The sequence below is a fragment of the Venturia canescens genome, chromosome 8, assembly GCF_019457755.1.
Source record: "Venturia canescens isolate UGA chromosome 8, ASM1945775v1, whole genome shotgun sequence".
Taxonomy (NCBI): domain Eukaryota; kingdom Metazoa; phylum Arthropoda; class Insecta; order Hymenoptera; family Ichneumonidae; genus Venturia; species Venturia canescens.
The window spans coordinates 17,473,790-17,485,838 of NC_057428.1; the positions used below are offsets into that span (position 1 = coordinate 17,473,790).

The 12,049-nt window shown below is 45.2% G+C and overlaps 2 protein-coding genes across 2 annotated transcripts in view; one reads left to right on the plus strand and one right to left on the minus strand.

Annotated features, from left to right (window-relative positions):
- LOC122415254 (uncharacterized) overlaps positions 1 to 12,049 on the minus strand; it is a 179,796-nt gene that overhangs the window by 40,318 nt on the left and 127,429 nt on the right. The gene's annotated exons all lie outside the window — the stretch shown is intronic.
- LOC122415144 (myc protein) overlaps positions 435 to 12,049 on the plus strand; it is a 31,676-nt gene continuing 20,061 nt past the window's right edge. The window contains exons 1-2 of the mRNA XM_043427038.1: positions 435 to 1,231; positions 5,953 to 7,115. Of these exons, the coding sequence (XP_043282973.1) occupies positions 5,981 to 7,115 (1,135 nt within the window). The 5' untranslated portion in view covers positions 435 to 1,231; positions 5,953 to 5,980. The remainder of the gene's footprint in view (positions 1,232 to 5,952; positions 7,116 to 12,049) is intronic.

The following is a 12,049-nucleotide window of genomic DNA, read 5'->3' on the forward strand; positions in this document are numbered from 1 at the left end:
TCTTCACATAATTGGTAAAGTGATTGGAACAGTAATATCGAAATTACGAGAAAAAAATGATTTTTCTATCGTTCAAAATAAGTTGAAAGTGAGAAAATATCGTTGAGGATGAAAAGTACGAGAGATCTATAGGAGAAAAATGCATAATTATCGGTTCGAAATAGGGGGGAATAAAAGAAAAATACAATTTTATTTCTATTAGTCCTCACCTCATACAATGTTGCGAGTCGGTACCTCGGGGCCCGGAGCGTAGGAGACGGCCCTGTGAATAAGCTCACGGCGGCGAGAGCGTAAATGGCAGAGGGGGTAAAGGGAGGAGAGAGCGAGGAGCGGCGCGACGGTGGCGGCACGCGGCGAGCATGGGACACTTGCGCGGAGGGAAGATGGAAAGATCGGTGCGCGCGGCTCGAGCGTTCAGTCGCCTTTAACCAGCCTTGAAGTGAAGATCGGCCCGGCCCGATCGGCAAACCGTGGTCTTGCATCCGAGTTTCCTCCTTAGATCGACGCTCGCTTCTATTTTGTTCGTTTGATTCATTTGTTTTGATTTATTCTCCGATCTGTAGACCGGGCTAGAGTTCACCGCTCGAATTGATTAAAAACAAAACACGTTCGGAAAGCGCGACTCTTGGAAAATAGGTAAAAAAGGAATAACGATATATATATACGTTATATATATATATATATATAAAAACACCCAACGTAGCGGTATCGGTGATTCGTGGATATAAGCAAACCCGATAAATAAACAAGAATGAATAGCTATCTGAGCTCCATCTCCAACGACGACAACTGTACCAGCGTTTTAACGAGTTTTCTATTCGTACGAAATCCAGCAAATTTATCGAAAACTTTAAACGCTGACGATCGTGACAAGTGTTTGGATATTTCAACGGGAATGAGAAAACCCTGGAGCAACAGCATCTGCTGAGGCTCAACAATCAGTGATACTTGTTCAAATAAAGGGAATTTATTTAAACGGGAATAAAAAGAATGAACTTTTATGAGATTATAGACTCTACGTTGTGCGTTTAGTGATCGCCAACTATCAAAGTTTCGTTCGATAGTGTTCCTTCCCATTTTGCACTCGGCAAAGATTTACTAGGCTGCATCTTCGCATCGAAAATTTTGAACGCTGTCTAAACGAAGTTTAATAACAACCTGCGAGTGATAAAAAAAATTTCGTCTAGTGCGTGGTTTTGAAGTTTATTGGATTATCACACATTACTTCAAGGTAAGTTGTTTTACTCGATAAGTTTAATTGTAAGATTTCACATCAATGTTACCGTGTTTCGCACATAAATGTAGAATAAATTTGTTCGGATGTAACATCGGTAATGCCGCGTTAAGGGTTCGTATCGCTTCGCGTTTCGCGACATTGTGCAATGTTGCATCGCCCCGGTGCTCTATCGCTCTCAACAACTTTTTTTTTTCTCCTCCAGACTTTTCCTCCTAATACCCTTCGAAGCATTGTGATTTTTCATTTCCATCGTGCTACGCCGGCTGAACAGAGCGCGTCGGTGATTCAACTTTTTCTTTCTATCTCTGTAAATTACGAGAGTGCTGAGAATAAGCCGGCCGGCGTTTTCCGCGTGGGTCGCGTTCGCCGGCAGGGGATCGATTTTACGATTCTCGCGCGCTTCTCTCGTACACACACGCCCGAAAGCGCCCGCGCGAAATCTTTCTCTTTCTCGCGGTGGTCCCGGCCTCGAATCCCCACCAACAAAATAACTATTTCGACATTTTTTTGTTTCGCGTAATCTCGAGTCTTCGGGCTTACTTTTTTCTTCTCGAGCTAACTCATGAAAATACAATTGACCCTCTCTAAAGTCGCATTCGCCAAAATTCCCTGGATTTCGCGCGCACCTCCGAGTTTCCCGCGATGAGAAGAATAAACGAAAAAAACTTTCCGCTCGTTGAGTACGGGGCGGATAGATTCCGTCTTTTATCGCCTCGAATTTCGCGTTTATCCAGGAAAATCTCATTTAATTTACGAGATAGGGCGACCGCGAGCACAATTTATCTGCCATTCTGTTATTACAGCATGAAACTCGGCTGTTGATTTGTCTTACTCGTTTCAGGGCGGGGGAATAAAAAATTTAACCGAATTTACAACCGGAATTGACACACATTTTCCGATCGTCCGTTTCTCCTGTCGATATTTTATGTAAACATTTATCAATTCCGATTTCTCCCGCGAATTTTACGGAATTAACGTCAAGAGAGTGGCGTCTATTTTCCTCCGACGATTATTTTCCTCTTCTTTTATCATTGTGACGAGAGGGTCACGAACCTTGGGTAGAAAACGCGATTTAATAATAGACCGTTCGTGTAGTTGGATTTTCCGCTTTTTCTCGTCGTCTGAAATAACATATATACACGAACTCGCACAGTGGTGCCGAGGTACGTCGAAGCTTTCGCTAGTACTGACCTCGGATGCACTCGATCCGAGATAAATAAGGAATATAACGAGGACGGTTATACACGTGCCGGTAGAAACATAAACGTTGAGTGAAACTGGAAAATTGAAAACGTCGAATCCGCGTCGTGAATTTAACGTGGAAAAAGTTTCTCAAAGATCCGAGCGAATATGCGCGTCGAAACGAAGAAGAAAAATCATCCTCTTTCGATAAAAACGTCCATAGAAAATTAAATATTCAAATTCCGATCACAAATATTGATCACAAATCAATTTTTATCGAAATTCTATCGATTAAATAATACAATGTTATCCGAATCGTCAGTCACTCATTACCATTATCTAGCATTCTTGTGATAAAAAAGTCCCAAAAAAGTTTTCAATTTTCCAGTTTAATGGAATATAAATCGATTCATTACGAGGATCGCTTTCCCCCTCGGCTCATAAACGTACGAAACGTCATTGATTCATTCGTCGCATCACGTACAAATACAATCCTCATTATTTTCTGTAAAAATAAATTTGTGAAAAATGCAACTGAACGTAAGCGAATTGAGGTTTAAATATTCGAAAAATACTCGCGGAAAATTTGAGCCGAAAAACTGTTCGAGCGTTGAATAAACTACGTTCATTAAATTTCTACTCATTCGCAGCTCTTTTATCTTTCAATACTTCGCGTACTTGGACGGATGAATTTCAGATTTTTGTCACAAAGTATTATTGCATTAGAAGGGGAAGAAGAGTCCGGTGTATCAGGTTGAGTAACTTTGGCACGGAGTTTATACGATGAACACAAAAGCGCTCGCATGCGGTTTCTTCAAACTCTGAGTGCTCGCCCCGCCCCCTCCCCCGGCCTCTCTCGATTGCCCCACTCTCGGTTTTTCTTACGCGCTCGTATGTGCGTGTATCTGCCTTTGCGTCTCTTTCTCAAACGGGTAATCCACGCGGCGAGGGGAGGCAGGACAGACGGATGAAATACACGAGAGAGTACACACGTCGCACGACCTTCGTTCCATAATACTACTTAGAAACGAGTAAGAACGTGTCACATTGAATACAAAGAGAGTTCCAAGCTTCGTTGACTTGTTGGTACGAGAGTTTGTCCCTCGATTCGAGTTCGAAACCTTTGGCTACCTCGAACCTTGTGCCTCGGTTAAATCTTCTATTTTAACTCCCCACCGATCCTCGCACGCTTTTGCGAATACAGATTTTCTTCGAGGTTCTTCGTCAGTGCGATATCCTACAACACATTTTTTCTTGCGTATCGCTCGGTCACCATAAATTTATGTAACTGGAATGCTTACGAAACTACAATCGTTGATTTACCGGTACAAAGTATCTGCTGTACTTTCACGAGCTATTGTATGACAAGGAAAAAAATGTTAGATTTGGTCGGCGTGATGACAGCTTATTTACTGAGAGAATTCGACTCGAAATTTTTGTGTAAATTTATAAAATCCTGATTTCATATATTCGACAGGAAAAGCCAAGCTTTTTTTCGTGAATTTCGATAAATACGTCCATCGCGAATATTGACGTTTCGTGTCACGTTGGTACATGCGAATGCCTCCACGTAGAAGGAAGGAAGAGGGAGAATACGAGGAAGCCCCGAGAGCTCGCGCGGTGCAGGTATTAGCGAGGTTTACAACATTTTTCTCGAGACTCGTGCTTGCTGTCAAAGTACAGCAAAATCGTAGTTCCCCGGAGCTCAACTTAGTCATCGAAAGAAGCACGAGCACGTTGGTTATTGCAGCGCAAAAAATCACGAGGAAAATGAGCCTTTCGGCGCGATTATCTCGATTAAAAGACGCCCAGACAGTTGACTGTAAAAAACGACAATTCCGTTTTTTTCCCAGTCGCGCATCGTTTGAATTCGCAAAAGTGAAAAAAAAAGCGAATCGACAGTGGCTCGAAAAGTTCCTTGCAGCAGGAATCAAGAGAGAGAGAGAGAAATAGCAGAGAAAACAAACATTAAAGAATATTCAAAGTGTTGTTTTTTCTTTTGTTTCTTTGCTCCCGCGTAACCCAAGCTCAGGACGATGTTTTTGTTTTATTGTTATTGTCCCGATGGTTATTATTGGTGTTTCCAAGTTGCCGCGGCCGCCCGGCGAAGTATTCGCCGAAATCTCTTTGTGCCTTTTCAAATGGGCCAACGATCGCGCGCGCTAAAGGAGACCACGTCGAACAAGAACGCGAGCATAAGTGTGTGTCTGGGGGAGGGGAAGGAGGGTCGTCGAGGCGGCGGGGAACGGAGCGCCGGGGCTGCGAAAACAGAGAAAGAAATGTCTTGTTATTCTTCGTGTAAGTTTTTTTTCCTTAACATTTCCGAGAATAAAGGGAATTTCGCGGAGAACTTTTTTCTTTTTGCCCCAAGGGGGGAAATACAATTCTTTGTGATTGAAGGCCAGAAAAAAAGGATATACGACGAATTGGCGAGAGAAAAAAATGTACGTTTATTTTTTCATTGCGAAAAAATTCACACGATTTGTTTTTTTCCCGTACTATTATGACTGCCTCCGCTCTCCGCGTTTTCTCACATCCTTCCGGTTCGCAGCTCTCTCGAGGTCGGCGTCATCGAAAGCACGCCCAGACGTAATGATATAACGGTCAGTGGAACTCTGTCTCCCGCGTATTTTATTATATATACAAGCACTCACGAACACGAACCGAGCCAATTGCATTCATGTGCGATATGCACGTGCGCATGACCAACACTTGTTCGTGTACACACACATAAAAATACTTAACGCGATGTTTTTCTCTACGTACCCCAGAGTTTATGAATGATTGCGTGTTTCCTCGCTCTCTCTCTCTCTCTGCTCCCGATACGTCAAGCAATAACACTTTTAATCGTTCTTTCTCTCTTCCTCTCTTCTTTCTTTTTTTCGATCCTTTCTCCACACTCGAACAAGATAAGACGCTCTATTTATAAATTTCAACAAAATCGCATTGTTTTTTTTTTATACCGAGGGGCTTATCGCTGTATCCAACTTTGACAATTTTTCGGTTGTTTGATACCGAGTTTTTTCGAACGAGTAATTACGCAAAGTATCTTTTGCTTCATCTGCTTTTTCAATGGCGTCGTTTTACTGTCGCGAAAAACGAAGCCGAAGTCCAACGAAACGAACGAAAAAGAAATTTGCAATTGACCGATTTTTGATTTCACACGACGCTTAAGTTTCCAACGTTGGAGTCCAACGAAATGAATGAAAATAAAATGATTTATCCATCAGTTTTTTATTTCACGAATCATAATTGTGTAGATTGAAAAAACTACAAAGTACAAATTCGACTGGAAATAAATTGGAGAATTACTGGAATTATTGGACAGTTTTTTTAGATCATTTCGTTGGACTCCAACGTTGGAAACTTCAGCATCGTTGATTTCACTGTTGAGTGTAATTGAAACAGCACGAATTGAAAAATCAGCAGGGAACAAAGTTCCAGATCTAATGGAATTATTCGAGTATTATTTTTTCTAAATCGTGAATAATGACACAATGAAAATGAAATGAAACTGATGGTCCTTTTGACAGGTACGTCAGTGAGCAAAAGATCGAAAAGATGCCTGTACCGGTTTGGGATTATTCGGACATGCAGATGGACTCGGTCTTGTCGGACGACATATGGAAAAAGTTCGACCTTGACGAGCCGCTGGACGAGCAGCACATCTACGCTCATCAGAATGCGGCTAGTTTGACGAGTGCGATGGGTTACTCGAACGGAGCGAGTGACAAGAGCATGATGATGATGATGGGCAGCATGAACGGTCACGACAACGGTGTGAACAACCCTGAGCTCGATTACGAGGAAAGTACGAACAACCAGGCGGTCAGTTTGTCCGACTTCTACGACAAAATATCCTGCCGGGAGTCTCGAGAGATACGCCACCACGATTGCATGTGGGCAGGTCTGTGCATAAGCAAAGAGCACAACAGAACGTTACCGGCCAAGAAAGAGGCGATAGTCAACAGCAAAAAAGTCCCGGCGGGACGGAGCTTGCTAATATCTTCGAGAACTGCGAGCCTCAACTCCGCCAGCCAACAGACCTCGGCTCACCATCAGCGGACGCAGAGCTCCGGACAGTCGCAAACTTTGTACCAGCAGCAACAACAGCAGAGAAGAAACAAAGACGGCCTGGAGAGCGACGGGGACTCGGCAAGACCGGAAACTCCTCAAAGCTCCGAGTCCGAGTCCGAGGACGAGGAAGACGAGGACGAGGAGGAAGACGAGCTCGATGAGGAGCACGTCGGGAGAACCGCATCGAGAAATACAACCACCGGGCATGTTCGAATCAAACAAGAGATCGAGGACGTTCCCCTCATCTTCAAACACGATCAGATCAGCATCAACGACAAATTGTCCGAGTGCATGACCGACGACACCTCTCACGTCGTCAGATCCGCACCCGTCAGCGAAGTCACGGGTCAAATCGTGAAAAAATCTCAGCACCATCACCACCCGCATTACCACCGTCACAACTACCCCCACCATCATCATACGCACCATCAGACCAATGTCAAAGTGAAAATCGAGCCCGATACCGAATCCGAGCACTGGCCCTGCGAGTCCAACGATCAGCAACAACGCGTCGTCAAAAATGAACCCGACAACTGGAACACCCTCAATGACCATTGCTATCATCAGCCCAGCAGCAAAAAACTCGAACATCTCGGCGTCCAAACCCCATCGGATTCCGGTAGGCCACTTTTCATTTACTGTTCATTATTTTATACTTTTTTTGTCGCTGCTCACCGAATTTTCATCATTATTGCTCAATTGCCAACAAAGTTTTGACAGTTAATCGAACCAATGGAATTCGTGCTCTGAAATAATGTCGAGGGCATTTTTCAAATTCACGGACTCGGATTTCGAGATGAATTTCGGAATGAGCAGCGAACTGAATCTGGTCTGGTCTCTTCGGTTGTAACGAACGTGTGTACAATTTGTGATAAAATGATGTTTGACCGTGGCGCACACAAACTACTTCGCGTTTTCATTAATTGCGTTGATGAGGAAAATCTCAGGTGTCCGAAAACGCGGCACCGTCCGGATCGGCTGATCGATCACATTTTTTTACATTTTTTATACTCCCGACGAAATTTGGTAGAAACGGATTTTGGTTTGATCTTTTGGCACTCGGGGCTGCGTATGCGGTCGCTCGATGACTCAAAAGAATCGTACAATAGCGCGCTCTCTCCTGTCTGAATGGGCAATTTTTCTCATGCTATTTTGACTGTAAATCATTGAAAATAATTAATTTTCCGGAAAAAAATAATGATTAAAGTAATCAAATACAGTTTTTGTCCGATCGCAACAATGAGCGCGTTCTTCAAAATCAAAATGAGGTAAAAGGAATAAAACTGTTTGAATCGAATGACGTTTCAAATGTCGTCGAAACAGAAAGTTTAGCGGATGAATTGACAGTGCTTAACCTTTGATCCATTTGGTCCGTTTCTCACTTTTCCATGGAGAATGGACTGCTCCCTCTGGGAAATAATAAAATTTTACTGATACTTCAACGTCCCGACGTCGAAATTGTGCATTGGAGCACTCTCGAATGCAACAATATTTTCTCGATCGAGACACGATGAAAAATAATAAATTTATTCTGTTAAATAATTCTCATATGCGCCTGCTTGTAATTGCACCTACAAAGTTTTGGAATTGGCCGCGTAGTGACACTGCAGACGCTGCGCACGGTCCCTCTTGCCAAGTTGCTATGAATTTCGGAATTCCGAAAAATGCATTTTTCTAAATGAGGTTTGAACGTCGATTCTGACTCCCGCGGAAAATCGAACAACTTCCCGTCCGCCAATTTTCCAATGTTTGCGTGTTTCCGCGATGATTCATATCTCCCTCGTGAGTAAAGTGTTCTCGGAAAGCGTGATTCGCGGATCTGTTCGTAAGTTTGTTTCTCCGGAGGTTCAGATACAGGAGTGAGTCAGAGACCGTGCGAGAGGGAGATGAAAATATATTATCAACGCGATAGCATCGTGTGTGGGTATTGAATAAGAGAAAAAAATGATTAACGATCGTATTAACTGCTCGGTGGCTCGTTAAAGAATATGACATTGAAAAATTCGGCCCGCATTGTCGCGATTGGCCTTCGCGATGCTTCTCGTAATTTAACGATCCCGCTCCCCGCACTTTCTGCCTCGTATATTACTCGCGAACGAATTTTTGCATGCGCGACCCGCATCGCAGGCACTCCAATCTCGGTTTCGAAGTCAATATAGTACTTTGGTCATTATTTTCGTCTCGTTTCTTTGACGGGAAAAAAGTCGATTATTACCCTCTGAATGAGGCTGCTGATCCCCGCACCACTTTCACGCTCATCGGCCACTCCGACGTCGAGTTTGTAGTTTTTTCAGTGAGGATCCTCTAGCCCAAGGAAAGCGAGAGAAGCACTGATAATTCGAAAATACAAGAAAAAATCATTTATCGAAAATTGTGACTGGTTCGGGGGCGAGGAAAAACGAATTTATTAAGCTGAAAGATCGTCCGGGAAGCTCCGCGATTTCCCCGATTCCACGCGTGCCATATACGCGCGTAAGTGTGCACATATTCGTATCCACAATTGATACATCCGGTCGAGTTAAATATCGGGTGACTGTACTGTAAGATGAGCGGCGTTCGACGTCTCTGGAAAGCTCCAAAGTGGGAGAAAAGGAGTAAAAAATTGAGGGAGGGGGAAGGATGAGAGTCGGCGGTTCGTAGTGGCAGATCTCCGTCTCGTTTCCGCGAATTGCTTCGGCCACGCCGCTCGCGTGATACACTTGTCTGCTCTCCGTATTTTATGTGGGCTTTGCGGCGTGTGCGTGTGTCCGACGAGTGACCGTTGCAAATGCGAGAGAACGAGAGAAAACAAGAGGGAGGGAGAAGACGCGCCGGGCACGGTAGGAAACGAGGAGCGGGGAGGGGGGAAACGGCGACGAGTGCACGGGGCTGGGTGCACCGGCTCGGGAATTCCGGGCGGCGCCACACGCAGCGAAAATCCACCGGCGTCTACTCGGCACGATTTTGCACCGGTGCTATTACACCGGCTGTATATATTCTCTATTTCTCGGCTCTGCGTCACTTTCTTCGAAACGACTTCCGTCACAAAGTTTTCCAACTCCCCATTCGTGGTTTCGTTAATTCCAATATAATTTTTCTTCCCAATTTTCGCTCCTCACGCTCACTTTTTCTCCCTATTTTTACGACTCACTTGGGACGTGTCTTGGGGGAAACAACTCGCGATGCCTGGCGAAAGAAAATTCGCTTTTGCGCACCGCCTGACATTGCGGGCCCAACCTGTCGACGATTTTTCCCAGCTTCGGAGCTCTCGCAGTTCTTCGAACCTTTCAAGTTTTAAAAAACGAAGTTTCGTTTCGCAAACGATGACAGGGACAATTTTTAACAGACGAACCTACCAAATCGACGCGTCACCGAACTTCGGGCTCAACTTTCACTGCTACTTTATTTGTATCGCGTACCTTCGTCGGTATCAACCCGAATTATTTTTTATCTCGATTAAAATTCGACGAGACGCGATTAATACGAAACAAGGCGACGGTTTTCCTCATTTGACAGATAAGTCCGGAATACACTTTCAGGGTTAGCGCTTAAATGTCAGGTTTATGCAATACCGATCGTTATCGATCGCGACCGCGAGTCAATCAACGATCGGTGAAATCGTTCGAGGAAAGAGAAGGTAGGGTCGGAAAAGTGGGAGATTTGACCGTTGGAAAATGCTTTGGGAGTGAATCACTGACGGATATAAATAAATGAGAAAACGAAGGAAGAACGGGAGCGAAGAGGGATGCGGATGGCGAAGAAGTTGAAAGATCAAACGATAAATAATAGTGAAAAAAACTTTTCGTATCTCGGGACCCCGATTCATTTCGGGGATCCGAAATGCCACAGACGTCGAAGCCGAAGATTTAGAGTATCGGAGCACGAACGAATATCTTTCTTCGAGCCCCGATCCTTTCCTTTTTGCCTTTCATTTATTTTTATTTTCTTTCGTTTTGTTATTCGTTTCATTACATCTTTGGACGCTCTCCGGTGCCCGATTGCACGAGCTCTCTCTCTCTCTCTCTCTCTCTCTTCGAAAAGCGCGGGAATTCGAAGGTCACGCGGAACTCACGAGAGTAGCGTGCACACACACGTACCCGCGCGGGCCTCTCGAGAGAGTGTAGCGCGCGGTCCGTGACGTCATCGAGGGAAGCAATGAGCCGCCGCGAGCGCGCAGGCTCTCTCTTTCTCTCGATGCCAAGATCGCGGTGCACGACCCGCCAGCATCGCCGGCAACGCTTCGGTGCGCGTCCCTGTGAGCGTCCACGCGCGCGCGCGCATGTGTGCAGAGTCGTACGATGGCACAAGCGTGGGACTGCTCGCGATCCCCCGAGAGCATCGGCTACCGGCTGCTAACAGCTTCGGACTGTCTGAAAAGAGCCGCCGCGACGTCAACTCCGCGCCGGTTTAAATGGTCGACGGAATGCGGTTGCGCCTTTTTTGCCTACTATTCGCGACGGTAACGAGAGAAGCTCGGAGGAGAGGGAACGAGAGCGGGATAAAGAGAAAAAACGGAGGAACGGCCAAAGCCGAGGGCCCATAAACGCGCTTACTCGAAAAATATTTAAAAATCACGTAACTATGGACAATCAAACGCCAGTAGAATAAAAAAATATGGGCGCACGATAAACCGCGATACGAAAGACGACTCGGGCTGTGCCCTCGTCAATATTTCCTTATCAATCCTCCACGTGTCGCGCCACTTATCATCGCCGGTTACGCAATCCCAAAAACGTACGCGCGCCCGACTATTCCTCTTCAACACACTTATCATTCTTGTACATCTTTTATTCTTATCCGTTTCTCGTCCCAGCTGGTCGCCCTCGCCCACTATCGGTCATCGAGGACCGGGTTGTCTTATCCCTCTGAATCGATCATTGATTCCTCTCGACGTCCGTTCTTTCGGGTCATTCGAAACGCCAATTTTCTCCTCATCCATTTATTCAGCTCCGTCGCACTCGCAGCTTTTTTTTTTCTCTTCTTTTTTTATACTGACCTCCCGCCAACGATTGTATTCTTGTAAACGATTAGATTTTTCAAAAGTGGAGAGATAGCTTAAGAATTGGAAAAACGTCGTATCGCTGTCTGACAATCGTCTTGGCGCCAAGGTGGAAAAAGCCGCGTGGCTAAATTGCGCACCGCCGTCGCCTACCCAAGACCATTATTTTTCAACGCTTCGCGCATGTCTGTACACACTCGTGCCACGGCTCGCTTCGTCCGCACGCCGCGTACACCTCGATCGTCTTCATCGATGTGTGCCAATGGGAATCTATCTAGCTGTAAAATATCGACGCCGCCGAGCGCGGAGGGGGGAGCTACACGTGCGGAGGGCGAACATTGCTCGAGCAATACATCGCTCGAGCTAACGTTGCCACGCATAATATTCCTCTCTCCAAGTACCGATGAATACATCGGTACATTTCAATCGTCGCTGCTTTATTCCGCACATTCTAATGTTGGCAACGTCTAAAAACGTTTTTTTATATGCTACTTTGTTGCTTTTCTTAATCTACTTGTAGTCGTGTTGTTTGGTTTTCCTTTCGGTTGTTTGCCACTTGAGAATTCACGCTCGGG